Here is a 20,912-nt window from a genome sequence, read left to right as displayed (position 1 = left end):
CTTCAATTCTTTCTGAGCATCAGCTAAAGAAAACAATCTTGGTTGATTTAGTTCGCCATGATCACATGTCTTGAGCACAGCGTCAGTCCGACATTTTGTTGAACAAGCGATGAGAGGAGCCAGGCAAACACTGTGGCCAGTAACCCAACCAAAACATTCAAATATAGGACTGCCTCAGGACGTTGATGGTGTTGCTAGCTATGAATAGAATCTAGAAAGATTCCCCAAGCTAAAGCTATCAGCATTTTTGTCAGCGAACTGAATGCAAAGCATGGAAAAGTCAGAATATTTTGATGACGAGTTATCTCATCATTGTGGCAGCGAAGCGTACATGCTTGCGATGAGTTATCTTGTCATATAGGCAGCCTAGGGGTTAAGAACAATCACCTTTGTAGGACCACTTTGGTGTCAGAATGACGAAGGGTTTTAAGAACAGTCACCTTTATAGTGATACTCTGCTGTGTTGCAGGCCTACGGCTCCCACTCCAACTTGTAAGGCGACAGTGATTCGATGATGTGCCACACAGACCACGCCAGAATTGTAATGGAGGGGCATGGATGGTGGCTGTCTCCCTACAGAGATGTTGTGAAGGAGCAAGATTGATGGTGGCTCTCTTCTTCAGACTGACAGCTGTGATAACTTCTATGGCAGCCAGCGGCCCTCTTGGAACTTGTGCCAGTTTCTGTCTGTGTGTGCAGGTCTTTGTTTTTTGGATTTGTGTGTCAGTCTGTGTGTTTGTCTGTGTGTGCATGTCTTTGTTTTTTGGATTTGTGTGTCTGTCGGTGTGTCTGTCTGTGTGTGCATGTCTTTGTTTTTTGGATCTGTGTGTTTGTCTGTGTGTGCATGTCTTTGTTTTTTGGATTTGTGTGTCTGTCTGTGTGTGCATGTCTTTGTTTTTTGGATTTGTGTGTCTGTCTGTCTGTCTGTCTGTGTGTGCATGTCTTTGTTTTTTGGATCTGTGTGTTTGTCTGTGTGTGCATGTCTTTGTTTTTTGGATTGTGTGTCTGTCTGTGTGTCTGTCTGTGTGTGCATGTCTTTCCCCTCTTCCTTTTGGGTCTGTGTGTGATTGCAATGGACGGTTTCACCTACCCAAGTTGGAACATTTTTAAGCCAGTGTCTCACAGGAAAAGAAAGAAAGGAAAAACATGTTGTTCATTGAAAGGTTAAGACAATGTCTCACAGGAAAAGAAAGAAAGGGAAAAACATGTTGTTCATTGAAAGGTTAAGACAATGTCTCACAGGAAAAGAAAGAAAGGGAAAAACATGTTGTTCACTGAAAGGGGAATTTAAGAAGACTGAAAAAGCTACTATCACAAAACTGAAGTAAGTTGTTACTTTCCATTCAAATCTGCATTTGTTTTCTCCTAATTTCTTGTTTTCAATTTTGTTAATTGAAGGTTGTTGGTTGTTGTTTTTTTTATGTGAAAATGGAATTGGTGAATGAATTGAAATTTTGTTTTGAATGTTAATGGTCATTAAATGAGTTGAAGATATTTTTCAGTGGTAAATGAAATTGGTGAATGTATTGTCACAGGTATGGGGCAGTGTCTAAATTCTGTTTGTAGATAAAAGCATTTGACATTTATGAAGAAAGAGGGTCACTGGTGAGGGACAAATTGTATTCGTGATATAGCATGTTTCTTAGGCATTGATACTGTTCTTGTGTAAATATGGTCACTGGTGAGGGACAAATTGTATTAGTGATACAGTATGTTTCTTAGGCATTGATACTGTTCTTGTGTAAGTATATTTATGCATTGTACCTGTGTATATTTGTTCAGTTTGTAGATATCTGTGTATGAACACGGTCTCTTCCAGTCAAACTACAAGGGGAAGATATAGTTGTCTACAGACAGACATATTTTTTTTATAATCATGATCATCGACATTTTAGGAGTGGGCCTGTTTTTCTTGACTGCCCATCAGTGACTGTATACAAGTCATGTGTTATTTAAAAGACTGTCATTGACTGATTCAAGATTTTAACATTTTTATAATCAAATGTGATCGACTGATTTTAAGATTTAATATATATTTTTTATGATATGCAAAGTTTTTGTTTGTGTTGGTTGAATTGGTGCATGCTTTTTAGTTGGATTTCAGCGTTACTTGTTACTCAGAGATTTTTGCATTTTCCTTTTGCCTTTTGATTTATTCATTGTGATTAACTTCCTTATATTTGACTCATGTGTTTACAAAAAGTGTCTGTGTATTAACCCTGTTTTGTGTGTGTGTGTGTGTGTGGGGGGGGGGGGGGGTAAATTTCAACAGTGGCATTTTCTCAGCAAATGCCAGTGATATAGTATACAGAATACTTTTATCTCAATAAGAGGAATTCATGTGTGGCGTATTTTATGAAAACAATACACGAAATCACAGTCACTCAATGTAAACACATAAAAGACATAAAATGCTCAAATTCTAAGTTGATAAGGATCTTTCATACAATGATCACAATCATGCACATGTAATGATAACATACTTTCACAGTCATTCATCCTATATACATGAGGAACATAAAATGCATAGATACAAAGTTAATGCTGATCAATCTCATACAATGATCACAAATCAACCAGGGTGATAAGCACAGTGAGACAACAGATGAAAATATACTAATAGTTAACCCTTTCGCTGCCAGGAAAATAAGATTTAAGTGAAATCTATTTGCCAGGGTTTTTTCACAAAAAACGGGTATAAATTTTCAAAAAATTCTGTGCTCTTTGTTATTGGAGAAAGACCCATAAAAGTATATATTTTCTGAAAGGTAAATGAATAAAGAATACAAAACACATGCTATTTTCCCATTTTATATAGTTTTAGTGACATGCTGTTGTTTTGAAATCAGTGTTTTGTTTTTTGTCACATTTTCAACTTGTTCATTACAATTATTAGTCAGGTAATTTGCACAAAAACATCATATTTTCTGGACAAATGGATATCTGCAAACACAAAATCATACTAGAACAACCACAATATATATATTTTTAAGAGATAGATACACAATACATTGTGACTTCTCCAACTGATAAGATGGATGTGAGGCCACACTTCCTCAGTCTCCACCCCCCCCTCCTCCTCACCCCTCTCACACGGTCACTTGATTCAGTTTTCATCAGACCGCGTTGGCTGCGTGCCAAGAATATCGCTCTGCTGCTAATTCGGTCATCTGTCGTCTGCTAACATCTGTACAGCCGGCATCACTCACTGACAGTCGCATCTTGGCCACTCTCTTGATTACTCCCTTTATTTTCTATCAGATCGTCCTATAAATGTTCATCTCTATCTTCTCCTTCGAATTTACGCTTCAATTCTTTCTGAGCATCAGCTAAAGAAAGAAATCATGGTTGATTTAGTTCGTCATGATCGCATGTCTAGAGCACGGCATCAGTCCGACATTTTGTTGAGCGAGCGAGGAGAGAAGTCAGGCAAACACTTGGACAGTGACCCAACCAAAACGTTCAAATAAAGGACTGCTTCATGACGTAGATGGGGTTTCTAGCTATGAATAGAATCTAGAGAGATTCCCCAGGCTAAAGCTACCACTATTTTTGCCAAGGAAGTGAATGCAAACCAGGGAAAAGTCCGAATATTTCGATGACGAGTTATCTCGTCATGCAGGCAGCGAAGCATACATGCTTGCCATGACGAGTTATCTCGTCATGCAGGCAGCCTAGGGGTTAAAACAATGACGTACATGATTAAAACTAGTTGTTATTCAACAGTATTTAAAATCCATGCACAATTATATAATTCACATAACCTTGCATGCGCATGCATGCACATACACACACACACACACATATACATGCACACACATATAAACCTACACACACATACACACACAACCCCCCTTGCCCGCCGCACACACACCCCCAACCCCTCCCCACACACGTGCTCACACACATATGAATATAGATCTCTCAACAGACATGCACATGCACACACACACACACACACACACACACACACATATATATCCACACACACACACACACACACACACACAGAGGAGCCAATTTTTAAAATGATTGTGTGTTAATTAATCAGTTATTTAAGAAATGACACACGTTAATTAATCAGTTATTTAAGAAATGACACACATATGTTAGTATTCAGAGCAGGGTGGCAGACCTTGATTAAAAAGACAATGATTTCAGCTATTGCCTTTTTGAAGACACACAGGCATATTCCAAAGTTTCAAAAATCAGTAAACATGTTATTGATTTTTAGTATCTGAAACTGAACTTTTTTTCAGAACAAGTCATAACGTTTACTGCCTTCTGCGCTGTCTCATATCTACGTTTTCTTAGACCAGAATTATGAGAGTTGAAACAGTTAACTTGTCAAGATCAGATCTGAGTGGTGGTTTATACTGACATAAAGACTACTAGGGGATGTAACTTGAGCAAGACACTCTCCACTTTAATTAAATTCTAGCCCAGATAGGTGGGACAGCAGTTGCCGCCTCTTGTTCTGATGGTCATAGTTGGACACGACTGACTATCATACGTATAGAACAGACTACTAACCTTTAAAGGTGGATAAACATACATAAAGCCCATTCACCTTTTTCCAGTTGTTTCATCAGTTGCAGTCATCAGCATCATTCAACACAATACCGAAATTTTCCCAAATAAGTTAACACTGTTCCACTTTAATACTTCATATATGACCAAAATGCAAGTAATTTTGGGGGGATTTTCATCTCTACATTAATTTTTATCATAAAGTTTGTTTTAAATCACTATAGTAATTTGTATGGTACATTTATTTTTTTAAATCTCTACAGTGATTTGTATAGTTAGTAGGAATCAGACATGAGTCAAAGAAGGCTTTGCTTCTGGTTAATCATGTACTGTTTTTTTTTATTTATGATAGCGCTTACTGTGTTCCTCTGTGATGTTCATGTGTGATGAAGATTTCTTTTTCTTTTCTGTCCAGTTTTGTGATCGCCAGTTTATTTTACCAATGAACTGGTTGTTTAAAAAGAGGACAGGCTGAAATCAGAGTATGTATGTGGTGTTCACCAAAGATGAGACATCATTGTTTAGAAAGAGGACAGGCTGAAATCAGAGTGTGTATGTGGTGTTCACCAAAGATGAGACATCATTGTTTCTGAAAACTGCCAGTATTAGTTTGATCAGAATGACCTGACGACCTGGACCTTTGTTTGTTTGATCGGAATGATGTGGACCTTTGTTAGTTTGATTGGAATGATGTGGACCTTTGATCGGAATGATGTGGACCTTTGTTAGTTTGATTGGAATGATGTGGACCTTTGATCAGAATGATGTGGACCTTTGTTAGTTTGATTGGAATGATGTGGACCTTTGATCAGAATGATGTGGACCTTTGTTAGTTAGATCAGAATGATGTGGACCTTTGATCAGAATGATGTGGACCTTTGTTAGTTTGATCAGAATGATGTGGACCTTTGTTAGTTTGATTGGAATGATGTGGACCTTTGATCAGAATGATGTGGACCTTTGTTAGTTTGATTGGAATGATGTGGACCTTTGATCAGAATGATGTGGACCTTTGTTAGTTTGATCGGAATGATGTGGACCTTTGATCAGAATGATGTGGACCTTTGTTAGTTTGATTGGAATGATGTGGACCTTTGATCAGAATGATGTGGACCTTTGTTAGTTAGATCAGAACGATGTGGACCTTTGATCAGAATGATGTGGACCTTTGTTAGTTTGATCAGAATGATGTGGACCTTTGTTAGTTTGATCAGAATGATGTGGATCTTTGTTAGTTTGATCAGAATGATGTGGATCTTTGATCAGAATGATGTGGACCTTTGTTAGTTTGATCAGAATGATGTGGACCTTTGTTAGTTTGATCAGAATGATGTGGATCTTTGTTAGTTTGATCAGAATGATGTGGATCTTTGTTAGTTTGATCAGAATGATGTGGATCTTTGTTAGTTTGATCAGAATGATGTTAGTTTGATCAGAATGATGTTAGTTTGATCAGAATGATGTGGACCTTTGATCAGAATGATGTGGACCTTTGTTAGTTTGATCAGAATGACCTGGTCCTTTGTTAGTGTGATAAGAATGATGTGGACCTTTGTTAGTTTGATCAGAATGACCTGGACCTTTGTTAGTTTGATCAGAATGATGTGGACCTTTCAGCAGATTTCAGGGACACGCTCATTTTGCGATGAATGGATCATAGAACAATTTTGGATTCATTGTATATGGTGGACATTGCTCGATTGTGGCATTCCGACATGCTGTAAATACTTTGGCTTTTAATTATTAATCATGGAGTTTAGTATCCAGAGTGATTTAGTTGAAATGATACTTTGTTCTGACAAAAATTTAGATATTGGGGGTATCTTCCTGGAGGGTAGGCCAATGAAGTTGTTATATTCAGGTTTCATGTACACACCCACTCAGCTAAGTTATGACCAGGTTTTATGTACACACCCACTCAGCTAAGTTATGACCAGGTTTTATGTACACACTCACTCAGCTAAGTTATGACCAGGTTTTATGTACACACTCACTCAGCTAAGTTATGAGCAGGTTTTATGTACACACTCACTCAGCTAGGTAGTCATGATCATGTGTAGCTAACGCACTCTGCCACTCCAGGCTGCCCCCTAGATCAGTGTAACTGGTGGTCAGCAGCACACACACACACTCTCTCTGTGTGTGCCTCTCTCAAATGAAAAGGAAAAACATGTGTTAATGCTTGTTAGCAAGGAAAAACACATGGAATCTTTTCATGATTTCATATTCTGTTGCAAAATTCACAAATCAAAATTTTCACTGTAAAGTGCTGTCATGTCAAGAGCCCAGCTATTTTTACTTTACATGTCTACAGGATACTTATTTTAGGCAGCTTAAGGCCCAAGGCAAGCATGATGAAGACGTGTTTTTCTGAACATTTCAAGGCAAGGATTATGAAAGATGTGTTTTGGTTTTTTTTTCTGAACATTTCAAGGCAAGCATTATGACAGACATGTTGTTTTTCTGAACATTTCAAGGCAAGCATGATGACAGACGTGTTTTTCTGAACATTTCAAGGCAAGCATGATGACAGACATGTTTTTCTGAACATTTCAAGGCAAGCATGATGACAGACATGTTGTTTTTCTGAACATTTCAAGGCAAGCATGATGAAAGATGTGTTGTTTTTCTGAACATTTCAAGGCAAGCATGATGAAAGATGTGTTGTTTTTCTGAACATTTCAAGGCAAGCATGATGACAGACGTGTTGTTTTTCTGAACATTTCAAGGCAAGCATGATGACAGACATGTTTTTTCTGAACATTTCAAGGCAAGCATGATGAAAGATGTGTTGTTTTTCTGAACATTTCAAGGCAAGCATGATGACAGACGTGTTTTTCTGAACATTTCAAGGCAAGCATGATGACAGACGTGTTTTTCTGAACATTTCAAGGCAAGCATTATGAAAGACGTGTTTTTTTTTCTGAACATTTCAAGGCAAGCATGATGACAGACGTTTTAGTTTTCTGAACATTTCAAGGCAAGCATGACATATGTGTTGTTTTTCTGAACATTGTCAGATTTTAATGTCAGGGAAGATGTACAGATCCGTTGTTTTTTTTTATTACTAGGAAAAGTTGAAGCCTTGTTTCGTTTTTGTTTTTTTTATCTTTGAAAATGTCAGGCAGTTCAAGAACATTTCATGATGAAATAATATATTTGCTGTTCACATTTCTTTGTGAAATTATCTGTTTGGTGTTTCACAAACTGGATTTTTTTTCTAGAAAATTTGATCAACAGAAGTAACAGAATTTTAATCAAAATATATTATATACTTGTGGCTGATACAGTTTTTTATGAACAAAAGGTTAGTAAATGCTATTATTGGATTCTTCTTCTTGAATAACTGCCCGCCTTCAACTAGTTGAAAATTCTGGCATAATAATTTGGGGGTCTGGGGCTCCAGTTTGCTACTCTGTAGGGAATGCATTCAGTGCTAGCTTATCAAGGAGGAGGGTCGGGGGGTGGGGGGGGGGGATGAGGGCAAAGGGAGTAGGGGCCACCACACTCACTATTTCAGGCCTCTAGACAGGCAGAGGTAGGCCCTAGTTTGTAGTGGGTGGGAAGGGCAGGGAAAATGGGGTGGGGATTGGATGGGGGTGGGGTGGGGGGGGGACAGGGAACTGGAGATGGGGGTGGGGGTGGGTAAGGTCAAATGACGGATTTGAGGCCCGCCACTGAGGCTGATGTTACTGTCTCAGGTGGGAGCTTGTTGAACTCCTTGCTGGTACGTGGGAAGAAAGAGAATTGCCTGTAGTTCCGGTAGCAGGACTCTGTGGCATACTGGTATTCTATGGAACCTCGGGTGTTATGTCCTGCTTGTTGTATTTTGGGCGCATGGTTGGTGTCGATGACCATGTGTCTGCGGTGGTATTTGAGAATGGTGGTCTGGCATGTTCTCTTTCGCCTGTCTTCTGGTGTAGGCCATCCTTGCTGGTCAAGCATGTCTCCCATGCTGGATGTTTGGTGGTAGCAGTTTACCACCCAGCGGGCGGCCCACCTCTGTATCTTTTCAAGGATGTTGTTGTCAGTGTGCGGGCCCCAGACTTCACATGCGTCTTCTAGTTGGGGGCGTGCAAGGGCCTTGCAGGCTTTGTGCTTGGTGGCAATTGAGTCAGCCTTGAGGTTTCGTTGCAGGAAGCCAAGGGTCATGCTGGCTTTATTTGCGACGTTGTTGGTGTGTTTGTTCCAGCTGAGGTCGGTGGAGATGGTAACACTGAGGTACGTGGTATCATTGTGCGGCTTGGGTGTATGGTCACGTAAATGGTATTGTGCCTTCCATTGCTTGCCGCAGTGCAGTACTGCACACTTGTCCGGGTGGAAGGACTTCATCTTTCCTCCCAGTCAGCAAGCTTGTCCAGGTCACTTTGCAGATCATGTTGGTTGGTGGCTTTGTTAATTGTCTTGTGACATGCTGTGTCATCTGCAAAGAGCCGTACAGTGGAGGTCAGGTCGTTGATGTACAACAGGAAGAGGCAGGGGTCGAGCACAGAGCCTTGAGGGACTCCCAAGTCCATAGGCACGAAATCCGAAATGGCACCATTCACAACAACTGCTTGCTTTCTGTCTCTTAGGAAGCTCTGGATCCAGTTGTTGATGTTGCCAGTGATTCCATAGGACTGTAATTTGTGGATCAGGAGTGGGTGGGATACTCTGTCGAAGGCCTTGGCGAAGGCCTGGCGAAGTCCATGAATAGCTTGTCTGTCTGCTTGCCATTCTCCCTGCTGTGTGTGATCTCATCCACAAGGCCCAGGAGCTGGCTGACACAGGATCACTTCTTCCTGAGCCCATGCTGCTCTCTGCAGATAATGTTGTTTTTCTCTGCACAGTCCATGATGGTGTGGATGATGATTTGCTTCAGCAGCTTGCCAGCGAGATAGGGTGGTATACTGGTAGTTTTCTGGATGGTAGTGTTTACCCTTCTTAAAGATAGGTGACACATAAGCTGCCCTCCAGTCTTGTGGAACAACCCCTGAGTCGATTGAGGACTGGAACAGTAGTGTGAGGGCAGGCGTGATCTTGTTGGCCAGCTCTTTGAGGATTTTTGGGGCTGATGCTGTCAGGGCCGGGGGCACTTGTGGTCTTCAGGTTCCTCAGTAGCTTTCTGACTCCCTCCTCCCCAATGGTGATGGAGTCGCATGTTGGTCCTTCAAGGGTGGGGCTGAGCCCTGTCCTAGACATGAAGTCCTCTGGTGTGCATGGGGATCTTTTGCTGAATGCCGACTGGAATTGGCGATTCAGGATTTCAGCCTGGCCCTGGGCGTCTGTCACCAGATGTCCTTCAACCTTCATGGGGGAGACGTTGGTCGACCCTGTGCGCTTGGCTTTCACATAGCCCCAGAGACCTTTGGAGACCCCTCCACCTTCTACTGTGTTGTTCTCGATGAGGTGGGCTGTGTGGGTCCAGTAGTTTCTGTGGAGTTCGCGCTGGGCTTCACTCTTCAGTTCTCTGAGCTTCTGGAGGTGTCCTGGGTCGCCCGATTTCTTCCAGCGCTTGTATGCTCTGTCCATCTTGCGGATGATCACTTTGGTCTTGTGGTCCACCCAGGGCTTCCCATACTTGGCCTTTGGGGTAGCATGGGGAATGTGAGAGTGGACGATCTGGTAAAACCCTTCTTTGAAGGCAGACCAGATCATTTCTGTGTTACTCCTGGTGGTGTACGAGGCAGTAATGGAGTTGGAGAGCTCCACAGCAGTGGAGCACAGTGCAGCCCAGTTGGCTCACTTGTAACAGGGGACAAGCCTCTTAGTCTTGTTGCAGTGCTCTGGTTGGATCTGGAACTTCAGGTAGACTGCAAAATGATCCAAGATTCCAGGGACTCCTTCAATTCGTGGGACCAGCGTTGGAAAATTTGTGACAAAGAGGTCGGGGGTGTTCAACTCTCTGGTGGCCGTGGTCCTCAGGAAGTCCAGGAACTGTGTGCAGTCTGGGGTACACACTGGGCAGGGACTTAAGACTGCATGATGCCCGGTCAGTGGAGGGCAGGTTGAAATCACCTCCAATTACCAAGTAGGCCTTCTGCGGGGAGACACGCTGTACCGCGGATGACAAGCGATTTGGGCTGTCTTCGTCGCCATCATCTTGTTTGTAGTAAGCAGCCACAAGAAGGTTAAAACTACCAATGTAAACAGTGGGACTGAATAAGTAAAAAAGAATATAAGCATTTGAGGCTTTCCCTATTCAGAATTGAACTCTGAGCTTTAGTGAAGATGTCCTGGAGAAATGGCTCATATGACCTGTATTTTCAGAGTTATGCTTCCTGAGCCGATCTGATGTTTTGTTTTGAGCACTTCTCATGAAAGTAATCGCATTTTGCTGTGAATTGCCACACACATTTTTTTATACAGTTGTCTTGTTATTGTTGTGTTCTGGCATGCACACACGCAATATATATATATATATATATATATATATATATATATATATATACATACATACTTAGAGAGAGAGAGCGAGAGAACATCTTCATAGTCCATGTTGTTCAAGTGTTTTTCAATACCTGTAGTTACCATGTGAAACATTTGTCAGCAGGATTAACTACTCACATGTCTGTTGTTTCTCACTTATTTTTAGAGTGAGCTTTTTCAGAGGGATTCTGTCCATGATACATTTTTGGGATCGGTGAAACTTGGGATTTTATGAATTACTTTGTGGATTGAGTAAGTGTTGACTAAAATGAACATACCTGCATGCTATGCGATCTAGTGTTATCTCACTTTATATTCTTATTAAACTGAATCATTACACAATTAGTATGGTGCAAATCTGAACTTTTACCCTTTAAGTTTGTCCTTTAACTTTTGCGGTTGTGAAATGGAATCTGAAATGTTCACTGTTGGTTAACGAAACAGTATTTTTACCCCATGCTAAGCATGGTGATGTCTGGACAGTTTGCTTGCAGCTGCTTCACATAGATAGCCAACATGCAAAGGGGGCTGTATTCTAAGGCAACGCTAGGAATGTCAATGTACTTTTGAAAACCATTAATGAGTATATGATGAGTGTGCCAATGTTTGTCATGTGTCAAAAATCCTTAGGTGACTACATTCAGGATGAAGTGTGCTGGAATTACTGTGCTGGCAATCACACATAGCCATCAGTTCACATAATCAGGATTATTCCTTACATTTCATTTATGCCATCAGTTCACATAATCAGGATTATTCCTTACATTTCATTTATCCCATTCTTCCTGGAGATCTTGAGAAAAAATGCAGTCTTGGCTATGTAGAGCCCGTATCTCGAATGACAGTTTTTGACACAGTGTCACCTTGACACAGTGTCATGCGTAGGTTTTGTACACAGTCATTTGTGGATGATCAGATTATTTATGAATACCTGATTTGTCATAGGTCAGGGTTTTCAGTCATAAATGGTAGTGGTTATGGTTAGTGTTGACTTGCACAGAATGTTTCACTGAGAATGTGCTCAGTGTTTGCTTCATTTTTATAGATTGGTGCATAACGTTTTTGATGTGTTTGTGTGTGTGTACACAGAATATGTGTATGAACCCCATTTTGGTTGGGTGGATCTGTATCTGTTTCCATGACAGACTGTTGATATTGGTATTTTCTCATTAACTGCTTGAAGTAGAGAAAGCAAAGCAGGCAGGATGACACTGATTAAGTTGTCACCTTCACTAAGATACTGTGCTTACTGCACATTGGTGGAAGTCATGACTGATAGTTTCAGGAAAGGTTTTAATATTTGAAACTCGTTTGCTTAGAACTAGTCATAAAATATGTTTGTTGTTTTAATGATATGAAGTGATCTTTTCCTTGGCCTATTGTAATACTAATAGATCATTTTAAGTTGTCCAGTACTGTGTTGTTGTTTTTTTGTTTGTTTTTTTCAATATAAATTTTTGTTTTATCTTAACGTAGGAACAAAAAGTTTGCTGTAGTTGGGGAATAAGTGGTGGCGCACACTCCCATTTCAACTCTCAGCCATCAGCCTTCCTCTCACCCCCAGCCATCCCCCCACCCCCCTGCCATCACCCCCTTCTCTCCATCCCAGCCATCAGCCCCCACCCAGCCATCACCCCCCATAGTCCACCCCCCCACTCCCCCACAGCCATCACCCCCCACAGCCATCATCCCCTACCCCTATGTACACTTCTCAGCATGCTCACTTCAGTTCTGTGCGTCAACTCACCCCCCCCCCCCCACCCCTCCACCCTGCCCCCCCCCCCTCCACACACACACACACACACACACACACTCTTTCACTTCAACCCCTCTCAGTGCCTGAGACAAGTTTATGAACAGTTTTCACACAAGCCACTGTTGACAAATCGTTGTAGGTTCTTTGTTGTTTTGTGTTGGTCAGGGAATGTCTGGTGATGTAATTAGTGTGGTCAGCTGTTTGCATAAAAGGTAGGTCACTTCTAGATCCGTCCTGTCCTGTTCCATAGTTGTGCATCAGTATCACTTGCAAGTCATGAAACATGATCTTAAGCATTAATCATTTACTCCAATGCTTATCCTGTTCCATAGTTCTGTTGGTATGACTTGTAGGTCAGGAAATGATCTTTAGCATTAATCATTTACTTCAGTCCTTTCCTGTTCCATAGTTCTGTTGGTTTGATTTGTAAGTCATGTCATATTATCTTTAGCATTAATCATTTACTTAACCTTTACTGTTCCATAGTTATGTGTTGTTATCTCTTGTAAATTGATACTATTTTTGTTCTGTGTTAAGATTTATTGGGTTTGTATGGGGGAAGGGGTCCATGATTCTCTTTACAATGGTTGTTGGAACTACCACTTTGATTTATTAATTGTGAATATAGATTTGTATTGATTAAGTGTTAAGAGGGAATTTTAAATGTCAAAGATTTCTTTTTGAAAAGGAAAAAACCTCCAGTTAACAATTTCCGTCCATTTTTGAAAATGTGTGTCGATTTCTTCCACTCTTGGGGATCATGAGACTGGGCTCAAAGTAGTCATGTTTATATATATATATATATATATATATATATATATATATATATATATATATATATATATATATATAAGGGCGTTCAAAACATCAAAAAATAATATAATTTAATGTTACTGGTGCTTGCTTAGAATTTTAAGTGACTGCATCATGAAATCAGCTTGCTATCATTTTTATCTGCATATTTGCAAAACTGAGTGAGAAAAAAATGCAGGTTTGATGAAATGGTCTAATAAATATAGAGATTTGTTCTAAGTGATTTATGCAGCCATTTGACAATTTTTATATCTTTTGGTGTCATTTTTTGTGTATTATTTTGTAGATAGATATTTAACATTTTTATACTTTGTGTATGTTTGTGTACATCCATTTTTGTGCTTCAGTTTGATGTTTTATTGGATAGAGAGGCACACTTCCACTCACAACTTTGTATTTCCTTGATATTGAATCTGACACCATCTGTATGATCCTGTGTTAATGCAAGCTTTAAATTTCTGTTAATTAGTATCATTCATATTCCCTCTCTTGTTACAGAGGCAGTCAACACTTTACAGCTACACAGAAACTTTCCCCCCTGTGGGGATGCTGGGGATCTTTCAGTATAAATAGCATCCCCGCCTTTTGGAAATTCTGTGCTAGTAATTTCTTCTTTTCTATCACTCTATGTTGCTGCTTTTTTTTCTTTCTTCACTGTTGTCTCCTTTTTCTACCTTCCCAGTCCGTTCCACATTTTTCTCTTTTCTGTTGTGTACTATCTGTGCTGTTTTGCTCTGGCAATTAGATAGTGAGATGTAAACACTGGGATGGGCACTAGCTTCCCATTCTGCTGTGTTATTTGCCGATATGGCCTTTGAAATGTATTTTTTGTTTGTCTTTGATTTGTTTTTTTTTTCTTTTTTTACGATTTTTAAAAATCTGGGGATGATGAATTAAGCAGAATGGCTGGCATCCTCAGCATGGCCTAGTCTTATTTGGAACATCTGTGCTTTTAAGTACAGGTAATACACATTGCCCCAGAGTACAGGTGATACACATTGCCCCCAGCATATAGGTGATACACATTGCCCCCAGAGTACAGGTGATACACATTGCCCCCAGAGTATAGGTGATGCACATTGCCCCAGAGTACAGGTGATACACATTGCCCCCAGAGTACAGATGATACACATTGCCCCCAGAGTACAGGTGATACACATTGCCCCCAGAGTATAGGTGATGCACATTGCCCCAGAGTACACATTGCCCCCAGAGTACAGATGATACACATTGCCCCCAGAGTATAGGTGATGCACATTGCCCCAGAGTACAGGTGATACACATTGCCCCAGAGTACAGGTGATACACATTGCCCCCAGAGTATAGGTGATACACATTACCCACAGAGTACAGGTGATACACCTTGCCCCAGAGTACAGATGATACACATTGCCCCAGAGTACAGATGATACACATTGCCCCAGAGTACAGGTGATACACATTGCCCCAGAGTACAAGTGATACACATTGCCATATTGCCCCCAGAGTATAGGTGATACACATTGCCCCAGAGTACAGGTGATACACATTGCCACCAGAGTACAGGTGATACACATTGCCACCAGAGTACAGGTGATACACATTGCTTCCAGACTATGGGTAATATACATTGCTTCCAGAGTACAGGTGATACACATTTGCTCTGGTGTAAGTGTTGAAACATGTCTGGCACCTTCAAGAAACATGGTCCATTCAGATCCTGTCAGAGCCTCAACAATCCCTTCAAGAAACACAGTCCTATCAGATCCTATCACAGCCTCAACAATCCCTTCATGAAACATGGTCCTATCAGATCCTCAACAATCCCTTCAAGAAACACAGTCCTATCAGATCCTCAACAATCCCTTCAAGAAACACAGTCCTATCAGAGCCTCAACAATCCCTTCAAGAAACACAGTCCTATCAGAGCCTCAACAATCCCTTCAAGAAACACAGTCCTATCAGATCCTATCAGAGCCTCAACAATCCCTTCAAGAAACATGGTCCTATCAGATCCTATCAGAGCCTCAACAATCCCTTCAAGGAGCATGGTCCTATCAGAGTCTCAACAGTCCCTTCAAGGAACATTGTCCTATCAGAGCCTCAACAATCCCTTCAAGGAACATGGTCCTATCAGAGCCTCAACAATCCCTTCAAGAAACATGGTCCTATCAGAGCCTCAACAATCCCTTCAAGAAAAACAGTCCTATCAGATCCTATGAGAGCCTCATCAATCCCTTCATGAAACACAGTCCTATCAGAGCTTCAACAATCCCTTTAAGAAACACAGTCCTATCAGATCCTATCAGAGCCTCAACAATCCCTTCAAGAAACACAGTCCTATCAGATCCTATCAGAGCCTCAACAATCCCTTCAAGAAACACAGTCCTATCAGATCCTATCAGAGCCTCAACAATCTCTCAAGAAACACAGTCCTATCAGATCCTCTCAGAGCCTCAACAATCCCTTCATGAAACACTGTCCTATCAGAGCCTCAACAATCCCTTCATGAAACACTGTCCTATCAGAGCCTCAACAATCCCTTCATGAAACACTGTCCTATCAGAGCCTCAACAATCCCTTCATGAAACTTAGTCCTGTCAGATCCTATCAGAGCCTCAACAATCCCTTCATGAAACACAGTCCTATCATGGCTTCAACAATCCCTTCATGAAACACAGTCCTATCAGAGCTTCAACAATCCCTTCAAGAAACACAGTCCTATCAGATCCTATCAGAGCCTCAAAAAATCCCTTCAAGAAACACAGTTCTATCAGATCCTGTAACAGCCTCAACAATCCCTTCAAGAAACATGTTCCTATCAGAGCCTCAACAATCCCTTCAAGAAACATGGTTCTATCAGAGCTTCAACAATCCCTTCAAGAAACACAGTCCTATCAGAGCCTCACCAATCCCTTCAAGAAACACAGTTCTATCAGAACCTCAACAATCCCTTCAAGAAACATGGTCATATCAGAGCCCCAACAATCTCTTCAAGAAACAGTCGTATCAGATCCTGTCAGAGCCTCAACAATCCCTTCAAGAAACATTGTCCAGTCTGATCCTATCAGAGCCACAACAATTTCTTCAAGAAACACAGTTCTGTCAGAGCCTCAACAATCCCTTCAAGAAACACAGTCCTATCAGATCCTGTCAGAGCCTCATAATCCCTTCAAGAAACATGGTCCAGTCAGATCCTATCAGAGCCTCAACAATCCCTTCAAGAAACACAGTCCTGTCAGAGCCTCAACAATTTCTTCAAGAAACACAGTCCTGTCAGATCCTATCAGAGCCTCAACAATCCCTTCAAGAAACATGGTCCTATCAGAACCTCAACAATCCCTTCAAGAAACATGGTCCTAATAGAGCCTCAACAATCCCTTCAAGAAACACAGTTCTATCAGATCCTATCATAGCCTCAACAATCCCTTCAAGAAACATGGTCGTATCAGCGTCTCAACAATCCCTTCAATAAACACAGTCCTCTCAGATCCTGTCAGAGCCTCAACAATCCCTTCAAGAAACAGTCCTATCAGATCCTATCAGAGCCTCAACAATCCCTTCAAGAAACATGGTCCAATCAGATCGTATCAGAGCCTCAACAATCCCTTCAAGAAACACAGTCCTATCAGATCCTATGAGAGCCTCAGCAATCCCTTCAAGAAACACAGTCCTGTCAGAGCCTCAACAATCCCTTCAAGAAACAGTCCTATCAGAGCCTCAACAATCCCTTCAAGAAACATGGTCCTATCAGAGCCTCAACAATCCCTTCAAGAAACACAGTCCTATCAGATCCTATCAGAGTCTCAACAATCCCTTCAAGAAACACAGTTCTATCAGATCCTGTAACAGCCTCAACAATCCCTTCAAGAAACATGGTCCTATCAGAGCCTCAACAATCCCTTCAAGAAACATGGTCCTATCAGAGCCTCAACAATCCCTTCAAGAAACACAGTCCTATCAGAGCCTCAACAATCCCTTCAAGAAACACAGTCCTATCAGAGCCTCAACAATCCCTTCAAGAAACACAGTCCTATCAGATCCTATCAGAGCCTCAACAATCCCTTCAAGAAACATGGTCCAATCAGATCCTATCAGAGCCTCAACAATCCCTTCAAGAAACATTGTCCAATCTGATCCTATCAGAGCCTCAACAATCTCTTCAGGAAACAGTCCTATTAGAACCTGTCAGAGTCTCAACAATCCCTTCAAGAAACGTGGTCCAATCAGATCCTGTCAGAGTCTCAACAATCCCTTCAAGAACCACAGTCCTCTCAGAGCCTCAACAATCCCTTAAGACACAGGGGGTATCACAGCCTCTCTTGTCTTCACGGAGCTGGTATCACAGAGCCTCAATTCTCCCATTTCAAGGAGTATGGTCCTGATCCAGGGTCTACTATCCGTACAGGTATGGCAAGGAGGGAGCTCACACCACAACATGAAGACTGATCCCATCAACTAAAGCGCCCCACAACCTTCAAGACTTTGGTTGTTTTGCATCTGAGCCTCATCAATCCCTTCCAGAAAAATGTACACAATCCATCATGAGCTCCACTAGAAAACCAGTCTGTAGTTAATCAATTTAAGAAACCAGATGCTTCGTCTGCAAAAGTCTCTACAAGGAAAATGTCATATGACAACATACCAACGTCAGCTGACCATCAGACTATCAGCTAGCCTCAACAATCCCTTCAAAGAAAACAGGGTCATCAGGTCTCAACCTCTCAATGAGAAACCAGCTATCAGCGCCTCAACTATTTCAACTGGTCAATCAGACCTCATGACGCCTGAAAATGGCACCAAACAATCCCTTAAAGACACACAGTCCTATCAGATCTGGATGATGGCTTTCATCAGGCAGTTCCTGTGAAACAGCTTCCTGATCAAAGGAAACTATGCAAACAGTGCTGGATAAAGAAGAGTCTGGGTGGAATCAGTCCCCACAAGGTGTGGCAACCTGGGTGGAATCAGTCCCCACAAGGTGTGTCAGGTCTGGGTGGATTCAGTCCCCACAAGCTGTTCAAGTCTGGGTGGATTCAGTCCCAGCAAGGTGTGTCAAGTTTGGGTGGATTCAGTCCCCACAAGCTGTTCAAGTCTGGGTGGAATCAGTCCCCACAAGGTGTGTTAAGTCAGGTCCCTGTCATTGTTTGCTGACCCGTCAGATCACAAACTGATCATTGTTTGCTGACCCGTCAGATCACAAACTGATCATTGTTTGCTGACCCGTCAGATCACAAACTGATCATTGTTTCTGTATTGGCAGAGGAATTTTGACAGACACCTGGAATATGGAACAGTGGTCACATACTTTGGGTATGAAGTTTATTGCCAACATGTGCTGTGTCCCTCAGTATGAAGACCACTGCCATGTTCCATGAAAACAACATGCAGCCTGTCTCTGGGCTTGTCCATATTACATGACTGAATGGCACCACAATGTTGTGGACATACTGGCAGGAAAGCCAGCACCACCCCTCACCTTGCTAGGAACCAATGTCCTCGGATTCCCCAACACACTGCTGAAGAATTATCTACGCTGTCTTTCTCTGGTCCACCAAGGACTGTGGGAGTTGTGGTCTGGGAGCTGTGGTCTGGGAGCTGTAGACTATGGGAGCTGTGGTCTGGGACTCTCAAAATCAAGACAACATCAAGATAGAAGGTGTGCAGCAGTATGTTGCTGGATTCTTCACAGGTGGTGATCACAGCAGTATGCTGCTTGGTTCTTCACAGGTGGTGATCACAGGTGTGTGGTGATTGGTTCTTCACAGGTGGTGATCACAGGTGTGTGGTGATTGGTTCTTCACAGGTGGTGATCACAGGTGTGTGGTGATTGGTTCTTCACAGGTGGTGATCACAGGTGTGTGTTGCTGGGATCTTATCGGTACAGGGGTGATGACAGGAGGGAGGGGGATGCATGGTCAGCACCACAGACATGCTGAAGGACTGGATCTCCACAACTTGCAGGAAGGCAACACAACCTGCCACAGTCCTGTTGTGGGGTGGGGTGGGGTGGGTGGGTGTGGGGTGTGTGGGGGCATTGCTGGCATCACCTTCAGGTCATTCTGCAGTATCACAGAGAAAATAAAGATACACAACAAATACTGTGTGATCCAGAACATGGTAGTTAAATCATTTGTAAAGAACTGCCAATGATGCTTCGTTCTGGCAAAAATAGTTCACAAACCATAGGGACAATTCATATGACAAATGAGCTCAGGTCAGCTGACACCAGCTAAGCTGTCAGCTAGCACTAAAGATAGTGGTGCAGCCAGTTGTGGCTGGACAAGGGAGGAAACGGGATACAGGTGTGGCTGGATACCTGCTCAAATGAGGAAACCAACGTAGTCCCAGCGCCTCTCTTAGGGACTAATTGTCACTTGCATGGCAGACCTCAGTGACGCCTGAAATGGCAGCCCAACATGTGAGACACGGGTGTCCTCTGGAAGCCATGCAGAAGATACAGACACACAGACGGGCACAATGGCCAGTTGGTTATTCCATGCTTCAAATCTCGGGTCCTGGGTTCAGTCCCAGTATCAGTACCTGGAAGATTAAGGGTGGGGATTTTTCTCATCTCCCAAGTCAATATAATTACCGGTACCTACAGAACTGTTAGTGTCTTAATCCTTGTGCGCATGCACATGCTGAAAGATGAAATGAACATGTTAAATCCTGTCACAGAGTTTGGCTACCTTATTGTGGGGCAAAAATGTCACACACTCAACAGCCCACAAACACAGAAAAAGGAAAGACAACTATACACAGGAATGTAACACAGGAATTCCTTATGGCAACAGATTTCATGACTGGAGTTCATCTTTGTCTTGAATAATCAGCACCAAGTGCACTTGCCCTCTCTGTGATTTATTTATTGCTATTTATCGACTCACTTGTGTAAACAAAGTGAGTCTTGTTTTAACCCAGTGTTCTGTTGTCTGTGTGTGTGTGTGGTAAACTTTAACATTGCCATTTTCTCTGGAAATACTTTGTCTGCCAATACCAAATTTGGCTTAAACTTAGTATGAAAAAAACCTTCACAGTCATACCAGTAATAGGTTGTAAGTCTCCCAAATTAAGCAATATTTCTGTATCATTAACAGTTTTATTTAAGTTTTGTTCCGAGATCTGAAAATTCTAAAAACTGCTTCCCACTGACTTGCTTGAAGGTAGGTTGTGTTAGGTGAGAAGACATGACCTCATTTTTCTTGTTCACAATTAAAAGGAAAGAAATACAAATTCTGGACATAAATATCCTAAAGTGGACACTGAATTAACTGGAATGAACATAAAAGAAAAATTGAATCGATCGTTTCCTCGTCAGCCTGTTGTAGAGTGTTTTGTGCGGATCTAGAGATCTACCATGTGTTGCGATGTGCTTGAAGCGATGGCACATCTCCTTTACCGCCAAAATAAAAGAGTAATCGAG

At 41.8% G+C, this 20,912-nt stretch overlaps 1 protein-coding gene and 2 long non-coding RNA genes across 6 annotated transcripts in view; 2 read left to right on the top strand and 1 right to left on the bottom strand.

The window, feature by feature from the left end:
- Positions 1–2,230, top strand: part of LOC143279668 (dual specificity protein phosphatase CDC14AB-like) — a 47,904-nt gene extending 45,674 nt beyond the window's left edge. For 2 of the 4 annotated variants that reach the window (XM_076583730.1, XM_076583729.1), the window contains one exon: positions 470–2,227. In XM_076583730.1, the coding sequence (XP_076439845.1) occupies positions 470–515 (46 nt within the window). In that variant the 3' untranslated portion in view covers positions 516–2,227. Of the gene's footprint in view, positions 1–469 lie in introns of all 4 variants that reach the window. The other 2 variants (XM_076583726.1, XM_076583727.1) reach the window with 2 other exon arrangements.
- On the bottom strand, positions 730–7,340 carry LOC143279669 (uncharacterized). The gene is made up of 2 exons (XR_013054939.1): positions 5,333–7,340; positions 730–5,198 (listed from the first exon to the last, which is right to left on the bottom strand). It is a non-coding gene; the product is annotated as an uncharacterized LOC143279669 (long non-coding RNA).
- Positions 7,341–12,723: 5,383 nt separating this feature from the next.
- LOC143279667 (uncharacterized) lies at positions 12,724–15,404 on the top strand. The gene is made up of 2 exons (XR_013054938.1): positions 12,724–14,833; positions 14,913–15,404. It is a non-coding gene; the product is annotated as an uncharacterized LOC143279667 (long non-coding RNA).
- Positions 15,405–20,912: the final 5,508 nt, after the last annotated feature.

Source organism: Babylonia areolata, chromosome 3 (genome assembly GCF_041734735.1).
Source record: "Babylonia areolata isolate BAREFJ2019XMU chromosome 3, ASM4173473v1, whole genome shotgun sequence".
Classification (NCBI taxonomy): Eukaryota; Metazoa; Mollusca; class Gastropoda; order Neogastropoda; family Buccinidae; genus Babylonia; species Babylonia areolata.
This window is presented reverse-complemented; position numbering and strand designations above follow the sequence as displayed.